This window comes from Podarcis tiliguerta, assembly GCF_965153285.1.
Source record: "Podarcis tiliguerta genome assembly, chromosome: 2".
Lineage (NCBI taxonomy): Eukaryota > Metazoa > Chordata > Lepidosauria > Squamata > Lacertidae > Podarcis > Podarcis tiliguerta.
Window position 1 is genome coordinate 106,201,204 of NC_139535.1, and position 22,688 is coordinate 106,223,891.

At 44.1% G+C, this 22,688-nt stretch overlaps 2 protein-coding genes and 1 long non-coding RNA gene across 6 annotated transcripts; 2 read left to right on the plus strand and 1 right to left on the minus strand.

Annotated features, from left to right (window-relative positions):
* The first annotated feature begins 56 nt into the window (after positions 1-56).
* Positions 57-6,734, plus strand: LOC310671656 (thiol S-methyltransferase TMT1A-like). Of its 4 annotated transcripts, none has more exons than XM_083428034.1 (3): positions 57-149; positions 2,595-3,467; positions 5,172-6,734. In XM_083428034.1, the coding sequence occupies exons 2-3, from the start codon at positions 2,967-2,969 to the stop codon at positions 5,406-5,408; spliced, it is 738 nt and encodes a 245-aa protein (XP_083284160.1). In that variant the 5' UTR covers positions 57-149; positions 2,595-2,966; the 3' UTR covers positions 5,409-6,734. The 4 variants fall into 4 exon arrangements, with proteins under 4 accessions (XP_083284160.1, XP_083284159.1, XP_083284161.1 ...); XM_083428033.1 differs by having other exon boundaries at positions 60-149; positions 2,650-3,467; XM_083428035.1 differs by lacking the exon at positions 57-149 and adding an exon at positions 1,204-1,622.
* Positions 5,345-22,417, plus strand: LOC310671603 (transmembrane protease serine 12-like). The gene is made up of 7 exons (XM_083427933.1): positions 5,345-6,890; positions 6,967-7,368; positions 7,459-8,066; positions 11,183-11,387; positions 16,090-16,355; positions 19,299-19,441; positions 21,191-22,417. Exons 3-7 carry the CDS (start codon positions 7,964-7,966, stop codon positions 21,428-21,430), a joined length of 957 nt encoding a protein of 318 aa, XP_083284059.1. The 5' UTR covers positions 5,345-6,890; positions 6,967-7,368; positions 7,459-7,963; the 3' UTR covers positions 21,431-22,417.
* On the minus strand, positions 13,251-16,080 carry LOC310671824. Its single transcript, XR_014508231.1, has 2 exons — positions 14,273-16,080; positions 13,251-13,927 (listed from the first exon to the last, which is right to left on the minus strand). It is a non-coding gene; the product is annotated as an uncharacterized lncRNA (long non-coding RNA).
* Positions 22,418-22,688: the final 271 nt, after the last annotated feature.

Below are 22,688 nucleotides of genomic sequence, written 5' to 3' on the forward strand. Positions count from 1 at the left end.
AACCAACCTCAGGATTCTGGAATCCCCATGTGCGTGGAATTCATTCTAATTTGAATGTTGAGGATCAGCGTCGTAAGAAACCAGCACATTCTTCTTTGATCTTGGAAAGACTAGGGGAGCGTGGGCTGCTTTTACACTGTGAGCAACGTGTAAGCAGTGGCGTAGCGTGGGGGGTGCAGGGGGGCCCGGGCGCACCGGGCGCAACATCTGGGGGTTAGGGGGCGCAAATCCACAGGTTAGGGGGCGCAAATCCACGGGTTAGGGGGCGCAAATTACTTGCCTTGCCCCGGGTGCTGACAACCCACGCTACGCCACTGCGTGTAAGCGAACGGTCTGGGAAATGGGGGATGCATTGGTCCCAATGTTCCAGGGCTTTAAGATGTGGGTGGGTGGGTGGAGCTGCTTTGATCTTGAAGTGGGATAAGGCAGCTGGAAGTTAGCCCCCCTTTCCCCATTACATTGTGTGCAGGTGAGGAGTGCAGGGTGTAGTTGCTAGGAGTCTTTTTTTTTTCAAATAAAAAAATGAATTGCTTTGGTGCAGCCCCAGTTTCCCCCCCCCCCTCCACCTCTTGGGTTCTGGGACTGTGGGTGATGCCTAAAAATGAGGCTGGTGGTAAAAGGTAGAAAGGTAAAGGACCCCCAGACGGTTAAGATGCCGGCGTTTGTCCACAGACAGCTTTCCAGGTCATGTGGCCAGCATGGCTAAACTGCTTCTGGTGCAACGGACACCGTGACGGAAACCAGAGCGCACGGAAACGCCATTTACCTTCCCGCCGCAGCAGTACCTATTTATCTACTTGTGTTGGTGTGCTTTCGAGCTGCTAAGTTGGCAGGAGCTGGGACACAGCAATGGGAGCTCACCACCATTGAGCGGATTGGAACTGCCGACCTTCCGATCGGCAAGCCCAAGAGGCTCGGTGGTTTAGACCACAGCGCCACCTGCTCCCCTTATTGGGTGGCGGTGGCAGCAACTGGTGGAGACTTAAGACTCAACTGGCAGCACTGCAGGGCTGTTGTGCAGCAGCCGGGAAAGGAAGGGGGCATGAGAGGCTCTCCCTTCTCCACACAGCCGCCTCTAACTGAACAAACTGGCAGATTTGCTGTTAAGGTTCCATTCCTCTTAAGAGTACAGTAACATATCTGCAGAACAGGAGGGTTGAGAAGCCATGGGAATGAGGATGGTGCAAGGGGAGTTTGAAAAAATAGAGGAGGAAAGGGGGGTGAAAGTGAAAAGGAGGGAACAGGAGGCATGGGACTGGGGATGAAGGTTCAGGCAGTTACTCTGAGCATAAGTGGGGCTGCAGAAAAGGAGGCAGAAAAGAAGCTATGGACAGGAGGGTGAAGATGAAAACAGGTGCAAAATGGGGCTGCAGAACAGAAGGGATTATGTCTCGACAGAACAGACAATCCAGTAATTAAAGTGCCTTTTTGGGGGGGGGGGTGTTGGGCATTGAGTTGGCGAACAGTGGGGTTAAACTGAACTTTCCTTGAACGGTCCTTTCATCCTGATGCTACATTTGCCAAACTAGCTGGCTCATGGCAACCCTTAGCCCCAAATGACCCGCCGTTGTAACTGCCGTCCTTTGCACAAAAGAACTCTCCATAAAACAGGAGCAGAGAAGGTAGGTCTTCAGATCCCTGCATGAGGGGCAAAAGGTTGCAGTGACATCAAGGGAAAGCTATGGGGAGAAATCGCAAGGCTGCTTTGAGAGAGAGAACTATACATACTTGAGCTGAACAACTTGGATGAGTTAGAGGAGGAACAAATTGTTCCAGACCCTTCCAAGTGTCCCTATTTTCCAAGGACATTCCCAGATTTACAGAAGCCGTCCCGGTTTCTGATATGATTCCGCTTTTCCTTAGCACGTCCCTATTTCCATCGGAGAAATATTGCAGGGTATGGAGTTACGGGACCCTCGAGCCAAGGAGATAATTAAATATACAACCTTTGGAAGGCATCTGAAGGCAGCCCTGTATAGGGAAGTTTTTTAAATGTTTAATTAGGTTTTTATATATGTTGGAAGTGGCCCAGAGTGGCTGGGACAACCCAGCCAGATGAGCAGGGTATAAATGAGAAAAATTATTATTATTATTATTATTATTATTATTATTATTATTATTATTAAATAGGATGTCTGTATTTTCATCAGATAAATGTTTGAGGGTATGTTGTTCTAAACACTTAAGATTTGGCTACATGTTAATCAGTTATGTGATTATATCCTTCACAGATTTTTTTTCTTAACCCCTCCCCCCCCCCAAAAAATAAACCCTTGGGTTAAGCTGCCTCTGAATGGAAAATGCAGGTAATAATGATTTTATTATTATTATTTATACCCTGCCCATCTAGCTGGGTTTCCCCAGCCACTCTGGGAGGCTACCAACAGAATATTTAAAACATGATAAAACATCAAACATTAAAAACTTCCCTAAACAGGTGTGCCTTCATATCTCTCTGCCCCCAGCTCCAGGCCCAAGTTATTCCCCCTCACACACATATGTACACACTCATGTGTACATGTGTGACGGGTAAGAGAAATCTGAGTAAGCTGTGGGTTAAACAAAAAAACAAATAAACTGCTTTCGCGCTTCAGAGCGCCGGAGTAGAAAGAGTTACACAGTCACCCTCCTTCCCTTCCCTTCTGGCAGATTGCCAAAGACTGCTTTTGGCAGTCAAAACAAAAGCCTCAGGCTGAATGAGGAAGTCAGTGGGTAACGTGATCCTTAGGAAGTTCGTGAACCTAGCAAGAAGTTTGCAGCTTCCTCTCTCCTCGTCCACAACCCTGCTTTGAGATCTGCACTGGAACTAAGCGATGATAGAGGAAAGAGAGCCATCCACGTCCTAACTTTCCCAAGACAAGCTATATCGACGTCGTTTGCACAGAATTCAAAGCTATTTCCCCTGCTTCTGGACTTCCGAGGGAAAAAGAGGGCGAAAGATCCGAGACTGGGCTAGAGGAGCTGAAATGGCAACAGCCCTGGTCTTCTGCCTCCGTCTCTGCCTCCAGCTGCTAGCCCTTCCCATATACGTGCTGTCGTACTTGGGCGTATGGCAGCCCTACTGCAAGAAGATCTTCCCGGCCTTCATGGAGAAGTTTGCACCCAGTTACAACAAGAAGATGTCAAGGCAGAAACAAGAGCTGTTCCGCAACTTGTTGGAGTTTGCAGGCCCCTCGGGGCAGCTGCGGCTGCTGGAGATAGGAACCGGCACGGGCTCCAACTTCCAGTTCTTCCCGGCCAACTGCAGGGTCACCTGTACAGACCCCAACCCCCACTTTCAACGGAGCTTAGCCAAAAGCATGGCCCAGAACCAGCACCTTCAGTTTGACAGCTTCTTGGTGACCCCGGCGGAGAATCTGCAGGAGGTGGCCGTTTCTTCCGTCGATGTCGTCGTTTCCACTTTGGTCCTCTGCTCCGTGCGGGACATGCAAAGTGTTCTGAGCGAAGTCTGCAGGGTCCTCAAGCCGGTGAGTATTTGAGGGGGGGAGGGCAGCAAAAGATACATGGTGGGGTAGAGATGCAATTTTAGAGGAGTGTAGTAGGCAGCAGGCCGATGCAAAGGAAGGGAGCAGCAGGGTTCAGTGGCGTAGCGTGGGGGGTGCAGGGGGGGCCGGCCGCACCGGGCGCAACATCTGGGGGGGGGCACGCTCGCACTCGCAGCTCTCTGCCCCTACCTGGCTCACTCTCTCTCACTGCAGTGCTGGCTGTGCGAATCCGATCCGAGCCGCCGGGTCGCCGCCCACTGTGGAGGGGAGGGTGCCAGGCGTGCGGTGCGGTGCGGATGGAGAGCGAGAGACTATCTGGGGGAGGGACAGTGCAGCGGGGGGGGGGCGCAAATTACTTGCCTTGCCCCGGGTGCTGACAACCCACGCTACGCCACTGGCAGGGTTCACTTGCCCCAGACCTCAAAGATGGCATGGGGGCCCTCGCCAGGGTCTCCAAAACTTACGCTGTCGTCATGCCAATAACAAGACTCCCACCACAGACCTCAGACAAGCTCTGAACAGGCCTGGTAGGTGTTACAGTGCAATTGTAAGCACGCTTATCGGGAGGTAAGCTCCATTGAACTAAATGGGACTTTGCTCCTGAATAAACATGCCTAGGATTGCAGACCCTCCAAGTGTCCCTATTTTCCAGGGGCAGTCCCAGAGTTACAGAAGCCGTCCCGGTTTCCTTTTCGATCCCGGAATGTCCCACGTTTCCTTAGGAGGTCCCTATTTTCATCGGATAAATGTCGGCGGGTATGGATTTATGCAATCCCTGAGCCAAGGAAATAAGTAACTATACAACCTTTAGAAGACATTTGTCTTACCAGACTGACTTTGTGTATGTTCCTTTTGACAAAGGCCTAAAGCTTCACTGAAGCCTGTGTCTATTTGGCATTCCTTTTGGGACCCCTGACTACGGACCCCAACCTTGTACAGTGGTGCCCCGCAAGACGAATGCCTCGCAAGACGGAAAACCCGCTAGACGAAAGGGTTTTCCGTTTTCAGAGGTGCTTCGCGGGACAAATTTCTCTATGGGCTTGCTTCGCAAGACGAAAATGTCTTGCGATTCCTGGCGGGTTTTTTCCGCTCCCCACCCGCTTTTTCTAAGGCACTAAGCTGCTAATAGCCTTTTAGCAGCTAATCCCTTAAGCCTTTAATAGCCGCTAATAGCCGCTAAACCGCTAATAGCGCTAATCCGCTAATGGGCTTGCTTCGCAAGACAAAAAAACCGCTAGACGAAGAGACTCGCGGAACGGATTAATTTCGTCTTGCGAGGCACCACTGTACTAAATTTCCCTGTCAGACAGAAGGGAGATTGCTAGTGGTAGGTAATCAGCCCTTGGGCTTACATGTTTGTGAATGCCCAAGTCTAATATTCATTCAGAAGATGCATATTTTGCCTTTTGACTGAATGATCCTCAATGCAGCTTGCAACAGATTGTAATAACATACATATGCAGGAGCTCTTAGACCTTCGAACTACTGGAATATTGACATTTTCGCAGGTATTTATGCAAGGAAGAAGCAAAGCACAAGTAGGTCGGTCAGATTTTGGGGAAAATAAATACCTGGTGAAATTGATTTTAAGGCACTGAAAGTGGTCTTATATAATGCACAAAACATCCTACACTCTTGGTTTCCCTGAAATACTTGTTGTTCAAATGGTCTCATCCTTTCCTTTAGGGTGGAGCATTTTATTTCTTGGAACACGTGGCTGCAGACCATTCAAGCTGGTGCTACTTTTGGCAGCAAGTTCTCTTCCCAACATGGAAACTTCTCTTTGACGGATGCTGCTTAACAAGAGAGATCTGGAGTGATCTTGACAAAGCAAATTTCTCAGATGTAAAGCTGCAACATATATACGTCCCCTTACACTGGACACCGATTCAGCCACATATAATTGGTTATGCTGTAAAATAATTCTCAATTCACCAGTGCAATCCAATCAGATGAATGTTTACTGAAAAATATGTTCCACTGAGTTCAGCTCCTGTGTCAGACTGCAATACAGTAGTATGGCTCAGTTACTTGGGAGAAAGCTCCACTGAACTCAGGGAATTTTTATTTCTGAGTAAACATGCTAAGGCTTCTCCTTTTATATACACATTTCAAAGGAAGTTTCCTTCTCTGAAAGGAATTCAGTTCTACTTTCTAAAGTGCAGAGCAGACAGGGAAAATCTTAGAATATAGTCAACGACAGCTTGTTTAAATCAATTAACTGCAAATTAAAGCACTACTAAGACACCATTTTAAAGTTCTCTGCATGCTTTTTTCTCCCAAAAAATATGTGTAAACACATAGCATTGCTAACTGGCCAGAAAAAGAAATCAGCCTGGCCAGCTTGTGCTGATTTGATCTGCAGAAATCAGCTGGCGAAGCTTTTACTGACAGGCACCTAAATATTATCTGAGTGGGGTGTAGAGATTGGGGAATTCTCACCACTTGCTTCAAACAATTCCAGGACTGTGAGGGGCAGAGCCATGGCAGATGAACTGGTGGGGAAGGGACCCTCGCTCAGTGACAGAGCACAAGGTGCAATCCTTGGGCTTCCTGTTAGGACCCAATTGCAGGTGGCATGGGGAAAATATTGTCCAAGACCTCTGGCAGCATAGTGAGCATGGGCAGAGTTGGACAAAAAGTCTGACCCTATATATATGGTTACCTATATTAAGAAGTGAAGGTGTGTTTGTAATGTAGCTGTTACAAATTTTTGTTGATAAAACTGCTGTAAAGGGGTTGGTACAGGAACCAGTTCAAAGGTTGCCTACTTCAGCAATAGTTAACTGATGTCAGTATTTAACTTTATCATTTTTGCTGTATGGTTGTTTTATTGCTGCAACCCACTTTGATATATTTTTTATGACATAGCAGTACATATTTTATAGATAAAACTCTATCCCAAAGGTATTTTAACATCCCTTTAGCACTACCATATTCTACATGTTAAATATGCATTTATACCTGGGTTCTGGAAGTGGTTGATATTCACCCCCTACAGTTTAGGGGTGAATAAAGAGCCATGGGTTGAAAAGGGTATAGTAGCAGGAAATCTTAATGAGGAATAGTACAAAAGAATAATCATCATGAGCCTCAGAAATAAACAGTATGGGCATGTATCTTCCTTGCCAATGTGGAACCTTATATTTAACAAGATTTCACAATCCAACAGTATGCCAGATTTATTTTTACATTTTTGCAATTCCTGGTAATGGTGGGTGATTAATAAATGTTCATGATATTCTGGTATTTCTTGACTATATTTCATATACCTACCTAAGTATATGCAGTGGGGTTGATGCCAACTTCGTAAATTCATCAAAGGGTCAATGATCTCCTAAGCTTAGGAATTAAACATGAGAAGCCATGAGCACTGAACCACTGTCATAGTACAAGTGAACTACTGTGTTTGCTACTGTTTAGGATAATACCAATTTGAGAAACTACTTTTGCCATTTTTATGGATGTTGCTTGTTTACAGATAGTTGTCTTGGTGATATTGTGTCGATTGCAGTAGTCCTTGTATTACCACCCTCTTCATTGCTTTATAGCAGTTAAGCTTAGCCAGCCATGTTGGGCAGAAGATTCCTGCATCGCAAGCGGTTGGACTAGATGTCCCTCAGGATCCCTTTCCAACTCTATGCTTCCAAGCACGAAACGAAGGCGTCTGTATACACACCTGCTTACTGCTGACTTGCTGTATATTGGAAATTTAATTTGTAACATTCTTTTTTTTAACCAGACTTTTGGTTGATCTGATTGACATCCTATGCCCTTTTAAAATGTGGCTCCTTGGGGGGGGGGGTATTGGGCTGTTTTCATTTTGATTTTTTATATATTGTGGTTTTTATATTGATCTTTTCTGTGAACCTCCGGGTATAGGGTGGTATATAAATTCAATCAATAATAATAATAATAATAATAATGCAATAATAATAATGCAATTGCCACAAATCAAACCAACTGGGAATAGGGCGGTATATAAATTCAAATAATAATTAATAATAAAGCAAGTGCCGCAAATCAAACCAACCGGTAAAGCAAGGAGGTGTGTCGGCGGTGCGGCTACAATGCAATTCTTTATCGAAAACGAAACAAAAAGAAGAAGGATCTGAGTCAAATCTTAACTTTAAAGTTTACTTCCAAAAAGGATTTCTCGAAGGCTGGGGATGTATACTCTCAGCTTTCTTGCAATGGGCTTTAAATCGCGCATAAATCCCTCGCAACCGCGGCTCGATCGGCCTCGCTGTTATGTTTGCCCCATTAGGGAGGGAGGTTTCGTCCCGCCAGAGTTTCGCGCGGACCTCGTTTCCGTCCCGCGCGCCCTTTCCAGGCAAATGCAAGAGCGGGAGGCCGCCGAGCGCAGAATCCTCTCGGCCTCCGTCACGTGACGCTCCCAACGTCACTCCGGCCGAGGAGAGGGAAAGACGGCGAGAGGGGGGGAAAGTTGGCCGCCATTTTTTCTCCCTCGACAGACGATGCGGCGGAGCCTTCGCCCCGCAGCCGGGCCCTCGCTGGCGCTCCTCGCGCTGCTGTACGGACCCCTGCCCGGAGCTCTGCCCTCCGCAGTCCCCGCACATGGTGAGCCCGGCGTCCCCCCCTGGTTCCCGTGGGTGCTGCAGCGGGCGCTTGGGCAGGGCAGGTTCCTTCACGCGTTGAGGGCCTTGGGCGGAAGTGCGCCTGCGCGCGGAGTCCCCCTCCGAACTACGACTCCCGGCAGCCTCCAGTGCGACGGACGCAGAGTGCGTAAGGGGCATGCCAAGGAGGAGGAGGGATGCCTCCTGGCGTGGTGGAATCCTCAACTGTTTCTTCCCCGACAGCTCTTCCTTCTACTCTCCCGATTACTGGGATCTCTTCCCAAGTTAAGCGGCCCTCGGTTTGCCGCTCTGCCTGGCCGCTGTTTTTCCTGGAGGTCGAAGCACGTGGATCTAATGTTAGGCAAAGAAGGCAGCGAAAACTCTACCCTTTTCCCTTCCTTCTGCTCCTGTCAAACGGCGCTTGATGCTGTACGTGGTGGAGTTTAAGTCAAAGGGGGAAAACGCCCAAACCTGTTTGGAAGCGCACGCGACGCGAAAGTGAATTTAATTCGAGTAATTCCCCCATTTAGTAATTTTCTGAACTTTTGTTGTTGTTTAGTCGTTTAGTCGTGTCCGACTCTTCGTGACCCCCTGGACCAGAGCACGCCAGGCACCCTTGTCTTCCACTGCCTCCCACAGTTTGGTCAAACTCATGCTGGTAGCTTCGAGGACACTATCCAACCATCTCGTCCTCTGTCATCCCCTTCTCCTTGTGCCCTCCATCTTTCCCAACATCGGGTCTTTTCCAGGGCGTCTTCTCTTCTCATGGGGTGGCCAAAGTATTGGAGCCTCAGCTTCAGGATCTGTCCTTCCAGTGAGCACTCGGGGCTGATTTCCTTAAGAATGGATAGGTTTGATCTTGCAGTCCATGGGACTCTCAAGAGTCTCCTCCAGCACCATAATTCAGAAGCATCAATTCTTTGGCGATCAGCCTTCTTTATGGTCCAGCTCTCACTTCCATACATCACTACTGGGAAAACCATAGCTTTAACTATACGGACCTTTGTCGGCAAGGTGATGTCTCTATTTTCTGAATTACCATGTAACAATGCCACAGGCGCAAGGTCAGTGTCGATCTCTGCCCCTAAAGTTCATATGATTGCAACATTCCTTTTCTAAGCTCTGGAAGAAAGGAGGTTTCGTTAGGTTGTCAGTGCTGTTTGGGGCGGAAACGGTGTAAGATGTCACTTTCAGCAATTTAAGAATACACGTGAAGTGTACCAGTTCAAGCAATATTGGCTTGAAATTTAATCAGCTTTGTAAGCATATCTGACCTGTTCAGTAAGGCTGCTGTGCCCTTTTAGAAGCAAGCCACATAGGCCATTAAATCGATTTATATAATACATAATAATGGAAAAGTTTCAAGAAGAATTGCCTTTCCAAAAGCCTTTTATGTTCAGTTGTTGTTGTTTTAATGTAATGCTGTGTAATCATGTGAAGAAGAAGAAAAACAAGTTCTAGTTTTAATCTTGTAAACTAGATCTTGAGCATAGATGAGATTGTGATATTTCCAGGTGGGAATTCTGATTCAAGTTTTTGCAGGGTGCTGTCGCACAGACAAATTGGAATGAGATCTGCCTCTTCACCTCTGTTTAGACTTTGTTTCTCCTTTGTCATTTTGTTGCAGCAATAGAGAAACTGGCCTGGATCTGCTCTGGGACTTTTCATACTGTATTTTTATTTTTATTGAATTCTTTTTGCAGGATTGTGAAACACTTTATCAGATTTTAGTTTAGTCTGAGTTTTTTATCTAGACCAGTGGTTCCCAATTAGGGGTCTGGGGACCTCTGGGGGTCTGTGAAATGCCCCCATGGGGTCCACAGCCCATCCCCACTAATTTTTTACATGGTAATATCACAGTTTTTATAGTCTGTGTTTTTTTGTATACCTTTGCTTATTTTTTAATATACCTTTGTTTGTTAGGGGCTACCCTAAAAAAATGCTTTGCAGAGGTAATTATCATAGAGTTATCAAAATTTTCAAAAGCAGGGGGTCTGTGGCTTGGCTTTTGAAAAATAGGAGATTCTCAGTAATTAGCTAATCGGGAACCACTGATTTAGACTTTATGCCACATTACAGTAATAATTTACATCAAGTGTTTTGTTTTGTAATGAAAAGTACTCAACTTGTTGAATTGTACTGTTATCTTTTCAGTTTCCTGTGTCTTTTTTATGTGTGTGTGTGTGTCTTTTATGTACTGTTATAAGAATTCTAAGGTGTCATAAATAAAACGTGTGTTCGTAAGTGCACAAGGTAAACACTCATACATAAGTACCTAAGCTACATGTCTGAAATAGTACAGGAGAGCAATCCTGAAGCCATCTTGACTCTTAATGACCCCAGCTATTTCCTCTGCAGAAGAAAATACAGTTGTACCTCGGGTTACATACGCTTCAGGTTACAGACTCCGCTAACCCAGAAATAGTGCTTCAGGATGGTGCTTCAGGATAGTGCTTCAGAACTTTGCTTCAGGATGAGAACAGAAATCTGCCATGCTCCGGCAGCATGGCAGCAGCAGGAGGCTCCATTAGCTAAAGTGGTGCTTCAGGTTAAAAACAATTTCAGGTTAAGTACGGACCTCTGGAACGAATTAAGTACTTAACCCGAGGTACCACTGTATCTTGAAAAACCTCTCCCAATAGTTCTTTTAACTTACAGGTCCTTCAAATCCAATCAAAAGAGCACATTTTGTGTATGAATATGGGAGGTCTGTGGCGATGATTTCAGAAACTAGGTTATTTACCATTTCAAGAGGGTGGCTCAAACTAGCCAGAATAAGGCAGTCAGCACACATTAGGTATCTTGACAAACAGGAGACAAGCCACACCCTCAAATTTCTGTTGTAGACTGCCTCTTTCCGTGATGCTTGTGTGATGCTTTTGGGTGGTCTTTGAATAATCAATCAAACAAGTTGGTGTGTTCTTTTAGGCCGGCATCTGACAATAAGATTATTTAATGATTCACAGAAGCCTTCATGCTTGCATAATCTCCAACAGAAAGCAATCTGATAACAGAACTGCTGTGTCAGATTGCACGGTTGAAACAATGGCTATATTGTATTGTTGCTGAATGCCTGCTGTGTTTTACACTGAAATACCAGTACAACTTTTTTATTTTTAGAATGCGGAAAAAGGCCTCTTGTGGATGAGACAGCAGAAGGATCTCGGATTATAGGTGGACATGATGCTCAGCTTGGGGCTTGGCCATGGCAAGTTAGTCTACAAGCTCAACCTGCTCCTGGAGAATCTTTTTACCATATATGTGGTGGATCTTTAATTAATAGCAACTCAGTGCTGACAGCAGCACACTGCATTAAAGTAAATATGTATGTATTTTTTTTGTTCTGAATCTTTTTCTGTCAGTTTTGTGCTTGAGGGACATGTACTGGTCTCTACCCACAAGGGGGGATCTGGAAAAAAATGTGTTAGTACTGTATATTGCCAACCCTTAACAGGGGTGTTTTGGTTCATGTGTCTTCAGCTAGCCTAATTGAACCATACCAGAGCAGGAGCCCTATAGCGTTGGCCATGGCTCAGGGGAAAGAGGAGGGAGAAAAGGAAGAGGGGAAGATTTCAGTTTTTCCTACCATTCTGAAACCTTTCCCCATTATGCCATATAATACTGTGGTTTTCAAGTTCAGGGCTGGTTGCCAGGCATAAATCTGAACACTTAATTTAATCCATTCCGTTCAATACTTCTGTAGGACAGTCTTTACTGATGACAATTTCCATGTGGTTGCTATAGAATACATAGCTTGTCAAAAAAAAAAAGTTGGGTAGATAGAACCTGCAGGCTGGCATATGTCCATGGAAACCTTCTTTCCAAAATAGCCACCAGCCATCCTCCTGAAGCACTTATTTCATGAACCATAACATCTACATAACAGTTATGTACTTAAGTTTTGGTTGTTTCCTTAATAGCTCATGTAGTATTGTATAATAATGCAGTCTTATTAAAGTAATATAATTATGCTAATAATACTCAAAATAGGTACAAAAGAAGTGGAGATGTGTACCTCAAACTCTGAGTCCCCAAAAATGATATATCCACACTCCAGGAGAATCATCTGCAAGATGGACTGGAATGCCACTTTACTATAGTTATTTTTACACATTTACCTGTTTTTAATTATATGATTATGTTGTTACCCACTCTGGGACTTTATGGTGAAGGGTAAGAAAACTGGGTGGGGAGGGCAGCACAGGAAAAGAGTGTTTGTTTGTTTGTTTGTTTGTAGCTCATGGTGCCTATCTCCCAACTCTAATGATCACTTACAGTATACTATTAAATGTTAGGGGCTTAATCAGGCCATCTTGCCCTCTGAATTGACATCTTCACCATTTGACAGCTGAATTAGCCTCAACGATAGATCAGATTTCTAAACTCACACTATCTGCCCAGCATCCATTTATTGAAGGTTCTTTTCTCTCTCTCGTGAGGTGGGAGTGTAAGTTGCCCAGCATGCTATTTTTATGTTCTTGTTTTACTTTTTTAATATCCCTGTTTCACTCCCGAACTTAACCACTGAGTTCACTATTAGACAGAACAAGCAAGAAACAAAAAGCTGCAGTGTATCCTCAGTCCCTAAAAGGCCCCCTCCTGTTCAAGGTTCTATCCAGCTTTGAATAAAAACCTTATAGCCCTTTTCAGGTCTGGCTGGTAGAAGGGGGGGGGGGTTTCAGGAGGGAGGGGCCTCCTCATCTCCCAACCTATCTGCTGCGTTAAAAGGGTCAAGTGTAGGGAAAAACCTGTCTGAGAGAGCCACTATGAATCATAATAAGCACAATACTGATCTAGGTGGACAAATAGACTGATGGTGTATGGCAGCTTAATTTCTTTCTATAGCACTCTGATCCCATAATTATAATGACATACCTACACATTTCCATCATTGGTACTGTATTTGCATGCACAGTGAAGGCAGAAATCATTTAGCGTCACTTGAAGCTTGTCCCAAACCCATTTGGTCTTGAGCATGCCAATTCCTTCTTTTCCCCACCTCAGGTTTTCTTTTTTCTTTTCCTTCTCGGCTAAGATGTTAAGATTCTGTTAGGCCCCAAAATTCAGATTCATGTAAGGCTTTTGCTTCTTTGTCTTTGTGTTTGTAAAAATTTTTTTTATTTAATTTTTTTATTTAACTTAAATACTGCAGATCTAGGAAGTCCCCGAATATGCAGAAATAATCCGCTTATTTTTGAGTGGCACCAATTCTCTTCCACACAGATGGGCCCTCAATAGCCCAAGTTCTAGAGAAAAAATAATGAATTGCTGTGTCAGCCCATATAGGAATAGTATCATACTGTGAGGGTATAGGCTAAATTTTCGATATGTGCCATTTTCACAGATCTGCGACACAGCAGAATCACAGAAAGGCTGTCTAGGTGCAGTCTGTATGCTTCTGTGACATCAGAAGCCAGTGTCAGTCCTTTAAATAACCTTCAAAGCAGGAAGGCATTTTCATTTCTGGGAGAAAGTTGAACAGTTTTTTGGGGGAGTGGTGCCTTACTAAAAACAATATTCTCCTACTACTTCAAGCAGAGCATAGCTGCTGTCATTGGTTGTTTTGTGAGTCGCCGTGACGCTCCAAAATGCCCTGACAGGAATGACATTCTGTTATGATCTTGTAGTGGTGTTTCAACTGCAGTATTGGGAAATATGGCTTATTTGGCTACTGATTGTAGCAGCTGTACACCACATGAAGCAGCTGCCCCCACCTAAACAAATTGCCCTCCTTTGGCCTACCTCCCCCACCCCACATTGGCCTCCAGATCAGAATCTAGCCCACCTTAAAAAGCCACTGTTAACCTCATAGTTGGATACTTAATTGCTTTTCTATCACAGCTACACTCATTTAGGATTCAATACCTAGAAGAGAGGGGATGCAGGTGGCGTTGTGGGTAAAACCTCAGTGCCTAGGACTTGCCGATCGCATGGTCGGTGGTTCAAATCCCCGCGGCGGGGTGAGCTCCCGTCGTTCAGAACCAGCTCCTGCCCACCTAGCAGTTCGAAAGCACCCCCAAGTGCAAGTAGATAAATAGGTACCGCTTTATAGCGGGAAGGTAACGGCGTTTCCGTGTGCTGCGCTGGTGCTGGCTCGAAGTGTCTTCGGACAGCGCTGGCTCCTGGCCTCTTAAGCGAGATGAGCACGCAACCCCAGAGTCGGACACGACTGGCCCGTACAGGCAGGGGTACCTTTACCTTTACCTTTACCTAGAAGAGAGCTTTCCAGACTGTGTGCCACGACAAATTAATGTGCTGGCTGCAGTGTGTAGGTGTGTTGCAGGGGAGCGGGTGGCGCAGTAGTCTAAACCACTGAGCCTCTTGGGCTTGCCGATTGGAAGGGCGGTGGTTCAAATCCGCAGTGGTTTGAATCCGCGTGACGGGGTGAGGTCCCATCGCTCTGTCCCAGCTTCTGCCAGCCTATCAGTTTGAAAGCACACCAGCGCAGGTAGATAGTTATTGGAATTTTTCAACATAAATGTGCCATTTTAACCCTCAGCCATGCATGCTAATGTAACGTGTAACAGCTGAGAATGGGGATGCTACGAAGGGCACTTTTTCTTCATTTAAAAGCATTTCTAAATTGCTTAATATTCTAAAAACCTAAGTGGCATGCAACACAAAAACAATATCTGTATCACCAACATACTTTGGTGACCAAGAGCAACAGAATTGCAGGGGCCGGAGAACCAGCAAAATGAAAAGTACATGCAGATCAGAGCCCATCAGTGGTGCACTTTGCATGTCAACCAATTATATGAAAAAGTCACACACACACCCCAACGAACTTTTTTTGGATTTATCATCAGTAGGCTTTGCAGGAGAGCAGCCGTGTTAGCCTCTTGCAGGAGAAACAGTAAGCATTGAGGCACCTTAAAGACTTCACAAGTGTTAACGGCATAAGCTTTCGTTGACTCTGGCTCATTTCTACAGATAGTGGAGCTGGTGGCTGTGTGATCTAAATCACTGAGCCTCTTGGGCTTCCCGACTGGGAAGTTGGCGGTTCAAATCCACGCGACAGGGTGAGCACCCATTGCTCTGTCCTGCCTTCTGCCAACCTAGCAGTTCTTAAGCATACCAGTGCAAGTAGATAAATAGGTACCGCTGTGTCAAGGAAGGTAAAAAGTGTTTCTATGCACTCTGGCACTCATTACGGTCCTCCATGTGCCAGTAGCGGTTTAGTCATGCTGGCCAAATGACCCAGAAAGCAGTCTGGACAAATGCTGGCTCTCTAGGCCTGATGCAAGATGAGCATCACAACCCCGTAGTTGCCTTTGACTGGGCTTAAGTAGGGGCTGGAAAGGGTTAGCTTAACCTCCAGTGTGCTAGTAAAACTGAATTACTGTGTCGTGAAATGATGCTTGTCCAAAAAGTGTGCCACCAACTTGAAAAGTTTGAAAAGCGCTGACCTAGAAGTTCCAGTAGGATTTCTCAGCAAAAGGATTTTCACCATAGGTTCAGGTTTTAAAAGAGCCGCATATCATGAAACTTGTACCATTGTAGAGTACAAATGACAATTATCTTTTCTCTCTGTATGGCTTCCATGATTCACTATGGCATGTCCAAGGGATTGTTTACTTTGAGCAACAGGTGTATATACTGATGCATAAACTGCTTATGCAGCTCTTCCCATTCAAAAGTGCTCTGGTATAGTTTCTACTCAAAAGTTCTAGTGTCAAATGCAAAATTATCTGTGCAGTTCTTTGCATCGATGGACGATCTTTCAATTACCTCCTGTTTTTCTTGTCTTTTTTGCGCTTTATTTTTGATTTTGAATAGAATTTCCTAATAAATTTCCATAAAACTAATATACTATTTAAATGACAGAAAAAGCAAAACTCATAGGCTAGCTTTTATGAAGAGTGAGCCATGACAAGATTCCAAGTTCATGGTTTGAGTAGAGTTCCTGAAGGGGAATGATTGCATGTGTGTTGACCCGGGTTTGCTGTTGCTCTCAAATTTTAAAGTCTGAAATGGGAACTTCTGCACTAATTATTTACTCTAGAAGGGATTTTATTCTGTCCTAGGAGTCCAGAATCTTGGAGGGCAGTGATTGGCTTGCATCATCTGTATAAACCCCACTCTCGTACTGTAATACAGAAGGTCAGCACTATCGCAATCCATTCAGACTTTGAATGGGGCACCTTTGAAAATGATGTTGCCTTGTTTCAACTTGCCAAGTCTGTCAAGTACAATGACTATATTCAGCCCATCTGCTTACCTGACACTCCTCCTCTCCTGTCACATGAGACCTCGTGTTACATAAGTGGATGGGGAAGCACATATGAACATGGTAAATCTTTTATTTTTCCTTTAAACTTTTGTTACTAGTGAGAATTAAGTTATCTCCAGCTGCATACTTAGCTGGAAAGTAAGTCCCATTGAAGCAGTTCAACTTATTTCATACATGGGGAGAACATGGATCTTCAGATCAGTGGCACTGCCATGAGCACATACATAGCTCCATAGTATGGCAACCTTTTCCTGGCTGATTTAGAACACTTTCGGATTTCCCCAAAAGCTTTTCCTTTACCTACGGGTGCTTCCAGATTGCTGTTATTGCAGGATCAGTGTTCTTCAAGTATTTTGTAGGTTCCTCTGGATGTCATTATCCCAATGGCAGCTTGTATTTTCCTCATTTAATCCAGATTTGCCATTTCCAGGGAAATAATAATAATTTTTAATTGTTTGTTTGTTTGTACATACATACCTCACCCATCTGACTGGGTTGCCCTGGGCAGCTTCTAACATAATAAAAACAAAGCAAAACATTAAAAACTTCCTGATACAGGGCTGCTTTCAGATGTCTTTGGAAAGTTTTGTAGTTGTTTCTCTTTGACATCTGATGGGAGGGCGTTCCACCGGGTGGGTGTCACTACTAAGAAGGCCCTCTGCCTGGTTCCCTGTAACTTCTCAGTGACAGAACCTTTAGAAGGTCCTCGGCGATAGATCTCAGTGTCTGGGCTGAATAATGGAAGTGGAGATGCTCCTTCGGGTGTACAGGGCCAAGGCTGTTTATTGCCAATGGCCCATTTGCAACATTAAGTGAATGTCTGAGATACACTGGTGTACATTTATCATTTGGATTATTGGACAGGAGACTCTTGAGCAGTTCCACCAGGACTTCAGTAACTTTCACTCCATTATTAACCTGGACCTGGACCACTGCATACAATAGGTTAACTGTCTGGACACTACTGTGCAACTGTATAATATAAGCATCACCTTATATCGGAAACTCACTAACTGCTGCACATACTTACGTGCTTCTAGCTGCCACTTACACACTGTGGTGTGTCCTCAGGTAGAAGAGAGACTTTGAGGGACAGGACCTGAGGAAGGATTGTTGTAAGTCAGCCATGGAGATGTTTGCATCTTATGGAGCTTTGCGAGCAGATGATCTGACAATGAATGTTCTCTCCAAAGCTGAAGTATTTGTGAGAAAGTACAAAGGTGGCTAGATGTTCTGTAGCCCCATCAGGGATGCTTCTGATGGCTTGCAGTCCATCTTTGTGGGAGATGTTGGTGTAAAGAGCTGCAGCATCCATAGTAGCTGGTATGGTGGTTTTGGGGACATTATCAATGCTGTAGTTTCATCAGTTAGCGGTACCCCATATGTAACTTGTACAGTAATACCACATCTTAACATGTATATTCAAACCATTGGAGCCACTCCAGCAAACCAAGCCATCATGCTGAGTGGGACTTACCTTGCAAGGTGAAGAGCTTAAAACCTTTTTTGTACCCTGTAACCCAAATGGACCTGCAGCAAAAATAGCTTTTAAGCGCTCTGCCTTGCTGGGGCAGGGGTAGTGGGTGGTAAATTCTGCTCAGTGCACTGGCTCTGAAAGGATAGTGGTGTTCATTTTGCCCTGCAAGATCTCATGGGAGCATCTCACAGCCAGCATGCTGAACGGGCCTTACCCAACAAGCAAGGCAGAGAGCTTTAAAGCTATTTTTATGCTGGGTAACCCCAAGCAGACTCAGCACAAAACGACTAAGCTCTCTGCCTTGCTTGGGACTTAACCTGCACAATTTCAACCAGCCCACCTTCAGCTGCATATGCCTGAAATTGCACAAGTCAAATGTGTGTAGGATTAAGGATTGCTCTGCTGGTGGCATTGAGTCTATATATCTAGGCACCCCCAACTGTGCAGGTACTAATGCCTGAAACAATGAGTTCCCTATGGTTTCCTGGTTTGTGTATTTTGGGTAGTAGATTGAAGATGCCTGGTCAAAGCTCCTGAGATGGTTATGTACAGGTTTGGTCTTGCACATCTGTAGGAAATTCCTCCCTCAGGCTGTGTTGTTTCTTCTAAACAGAATAAAAAAATTCCTTCCAGTAGCATCTTAGAGACTAAGTTTGTTATTGGTATGAGCTTTCGTGTGCATCTGAAGAAGTGTGCATAACAAACTTAGTTGGTCTCTAAGGTGCTACTGGAAGTAATTTTTTTATTTTGTTTCGACTACGGCAGACCAACATGGCTACCTACCTGTAACTTGTTTGTTCTAGTATTTCTAAGTGGAATCTGAGGATAAAGGCACAATACATGACTCAATATATAATGAGTCATTTTTGTGGCAAGGAGGAGTAGATGCTGGTCTGTTCTACAAAAAAATATGCCAGTTATTCAGATACTCAATTACTCTGGCTTTTGCTCTGACCAAACCTGTGCAAACATCATAATTCTCGTATTGTGCACCAAACTAACCTGGGTAATTTGTAAACCTGGCTAATTTGTAAACTGTCTGAACTACCATGCATAATATAGTGATAGCCATAATAAAATCTTTATAATATGTATAGCAGTTCAAACAGTTTACAACTGGCCAAAGCAAATAATGTGACACTGAATCTACTGAATTTACATCTGTTTGCCAAGCCATAATGACATCTTATTGCACAGTAGACACTACTACTACCACTCTCAGTGGTGGGATCTAAATTCAATGTACTATCTTCACACATAGCCACACTCATTAAACAATTGCACTACTGGAAAAATGAAAAGAACATTGAGTTCTGCATTAGTTTCTTAAAAGTACACACCGTAACTCTTGAACCTTAGTTTAGCAACTAATGTAGATTATGCATGGAGAATGGGGGTCTGGTGCAGTAGGCTTAAGAAAGATGTACTGACCCAAGAGCTACTAATATCCCTGTTGTCCTGTACATTCCAGATTATTAAACAACAAATTAGCATACTTCCACCTTTGTCTTGTGTTTTCATTATAGGCAAAGCTGTACGTATATTACAAGAAGCTCGAGTCAACATTATTCCACAGCAAATCTGTAACAAATTTGATTGGTATGCTGGGGCAGTATCATTGAATATGCTTTGTGCTGGTACTGAAAACGGGAGTGTCGATAGCTGCCAGGTAAAATTCCATTTGAAAAACATATTGGCGAAACCTCCAGCCATGTGGTTGCTAAGTCAAACTTTACTACCTGGTAGCAACACAATTATATGTCAGTGTAACACCATAGTCAGTTCCAGAAACATACAAATTTGTTCATGTTTATGTGCTAAAACATTTATTATTTACAATAGTGCATAAGTATCCCTTATACACTGAACAAAAATAATAAAAAGTTCCCCCTTGCAAGTATACACTTGAAAAGACAAAAGTGTCGGTTTGCAAGCCCCCTCCATAGAGGCTGGCCCCTCTCACTGTCCTCGGAGCTGATATCCAGACAGACCTGGGAGATTTTGATAGGCGACATTTTCCCAAGAGTGGGTAAAATGCACAACCCCTCCCTCCTGCTTCCGCAGGGGAAAGAAAATTAGTCAGAAATCTATTTACATTCTTTTATTTCTCACATTACAGCACTAGAGAAAAACACGTCCTTTCAGTTCAGTTCCTCTAGCAAGTCTGACAAACCTCCTGTACATGCGCAAATGGAAGGTTTCAAATTACACTCTTCACAGAGACTTTTCCAGCCTGTGAACTTCCTGGGAAATTCTTCTTTCCCACAGATAGGCGCATCATGTGATGTCAACAATCTGGCTGTCTGCAGCTGTGATGTTTCCATATACTGACAAAAAGGAGAATTGGAGAAAAAGTGGAACTAGGGTTGCCGTATTTCAAAAAGTAAAAGCCAGGACACCATGAAAGTTGTTGAGGCTTTTTTAGGAAGACCCCCCCCCAATGAGCTTTAAAAAAGGAAAACCCAGAAATTGTTGCACTTTTTAAAAAGACAAAGTTGTTTTGTTGAGCTTTTTGTGTGTGACACAAACACCAAAAGAATTGCGATTTTTCGTATGGCAGCCCTAGTGGAACTAGATTTCTAATACAGATTTCAAGGAATGTGCAAATCTGGGCATACTTCCAGCTGAAGTAAAAAAAGCCTGAAGTAAAAAAAGCCTTGTTTACCTCAGTAAAGACTGCTAAGGGGTGGGGTAGGGGATAAAAGCGGAGGAACTTTATAGAATAGTCGGAGTGTGTTCATTTTCTTCCATTCAGAACACTTGGACCACATTATTTGCATTCAAAATAGAGAGTGAGGAATGTTCTTCTCAACACCTGTGTACATAAGGCCTTGTTACGAGAGCAAAAACTGGATGGAGCGCCATGCGCACTTCAATGCGTAGAGTAAATTTCTCATCAGGCTTACTGAGCTTGTAGCTGGAATTCCCAGAATAGGCATTACCAATTTTTTGTAAGTAACATAGTTATGGTTAGTGCTGTTCCACAAAGTCCAGCTGTCCCACATCCATCTTTTCTGGCAATCTGTTTTTCTTTTGATAACTTTTGTTTATAGTTACTTATTAGTAGCACTTAATCTGTCGCTCAACACTGCCAAAGCTCTCTGGGAGGCTTACATGGAAGGCATAGCTCAGACTTACTGAATTCTATCCAGAGTAGAGTTCCACTCACAAACAGGACGTCCACTTCCTCTCCTCCCCTGCAATGCCCAAAATCGGTTTGGTTTTTCAACCCTCCAGAACTGTTTCTGAGGGTGCACACGGAAGGGAGAGGAAGTTCCACTGTGTGCATGGAAGCCTATTGCACCCGTAAAGCTCCAGCATTAGATACAGCCCCTACTATCATAATTTCTATGCACGCTACATCTCCAGAATACCTTCAGCAGCACTCAAGTTATCTTCTTTATTTTTTATCCTCCAGGGAGACAGTGGTGGTCCTCTGATGTGTTCTTTCCTAGATGACAAGTATTATCTGGTAGGAATCACCAGCAGTGGTGTTGGTTGTGGCCGACCACAATTACCGGGAATCTATATCCGTGCAGCAAATTACAGAAGTTGGATTGATTCACATGTATCTGACAACAAAACCACCACTGTGAGCATTCAGTTTGTCCTGATCTTTTCAACTGCTGGATGGGTAACTTTCCACCTCATTTTCTAAAAGAGGCAAACTTCTACTCCACTGATCTAGAATAATCTCGAATTGTTTTCTGAATTTACTTCTTCCTCTTGGCAAATGTGTTCTAGCCAAATTCATTGATCTGGATTCAGGCATTCAGATCCCGTTGAAATCAAAGTGTAGTTTGTCCCATGGATTTAATTGGGAATGAAAAGTGACACACAGAGCAACCCAAACTGGACTTAGAAACAGCAGTGGAGTGACAAATATGTTGCCACATCAAAAGTCCTGCTGACTCATGCTGACCAAGGCAGATATTTTTTGCTGTGCCAGCTCCAGTCTGCTATAACTGAGAGGCCTTGAATATCAAACCTCTCAGGGAGTCTGTGGGACTTTGGGTCCAACAGACCCAAAGCTGCCAGTACCCTGACTCTACCCTGCAATGCCTGTTTTGTGGCTGCTAGCTACCACTGACAGTAACTTTTTGAATGATTCTGGGGCATCTGCAAAGCAACCCCCATCCCATGGCAGAGAGGCGATTACATTTCATCCAGTCCCCATCAACGTGTGTTTATGTAAGGGATTGTGTTATTAGTTTGCATCCAGTCCTTTATTTTTAAACAACCTATATGCTTTGTATTTTTATTATTATTTACTGAATTTATATACTGCCCTATACCCAGACACCTTAGTGTGGCTCACAGAACAAAATAAGATTCAAATATATTATTTCACCCTTAATTTAAAAATATGAACCCGAAAGGCGCTTTTCAGTTAACATGTGTGATTTACATTGCAACCATCACACCCTTCAAAATGGGCTAACAGGCATGCTCTGAAAACAGTCACTGAGCATACGATACAAACATATTTTTATTAATGTTTAAGCAGAGGACTCATAATTTGTGGAATTCAAATCTTACCCATTTTTTTTTATTATTCTAGAAAAAATGTACATGACAGTTGCCTAACAAACAATGCCATACAATTATACCGTGCTTGATAATAAATTTTGCAGTTGAATGTCAACCTATTTGAAACCCAAGTGTAGTATTTATGGGAATCCTTCACTTTCCGTTGCTGGTGCCCAACTTAAAGATGGGACGTGGGGGGGGGGTGAATATTATTCACTGGGCGTGGGGGGTGAGGTGAATATTATTCACTCTGGGCGGCTTCCAGCAGAATATAAAAACGTAATAAAATGTCAATCATTAAAAACTTCCCGGTACACCTGTGTCCCTGGCAAGAGATAAGAAAACAGCCATGTGTTGAACCCTGAGTCATTCCCTTTTACAGGAAC

Coding starts and splice junctions, on each gene's coding strand:
- LOC310671656 (XM_083428034.1), top strand. CDS start 2,967: ATGGCAACAGCCCTGGTCTTCTGCCTCCGTCTCTGCCTCCAGCTGCTA. Junction 3,468..5,171: donor TCTGCAGGGTCCTCAAGCCG/GTGAGTATTTGA, acceptor CCTTTCCTTTAG/GGTGGAGCATTTTATTTCTT.
- LOC310671603 (XM_083427933.1), top strand. CDS start 7,964: ATGCGGCGGAGCCTTCGCCCCGCAGCCGGGCCCTCGCTGGCGCTCCTC. Junction 16,356..19,298: donor GGGAAGCACATATGAACATG/GTAAATCTTTTA, acceptor TTTTCATTATAG/GCAAAGCTGTACGTATATTA. Junction 19,442..21,190: donor GGAGTGTCGATAGCTGCCAG/GTAAAATTCCAT, acceptor TTTATCCTCCAG/GGAGACAGTGGTGGTCCTCT.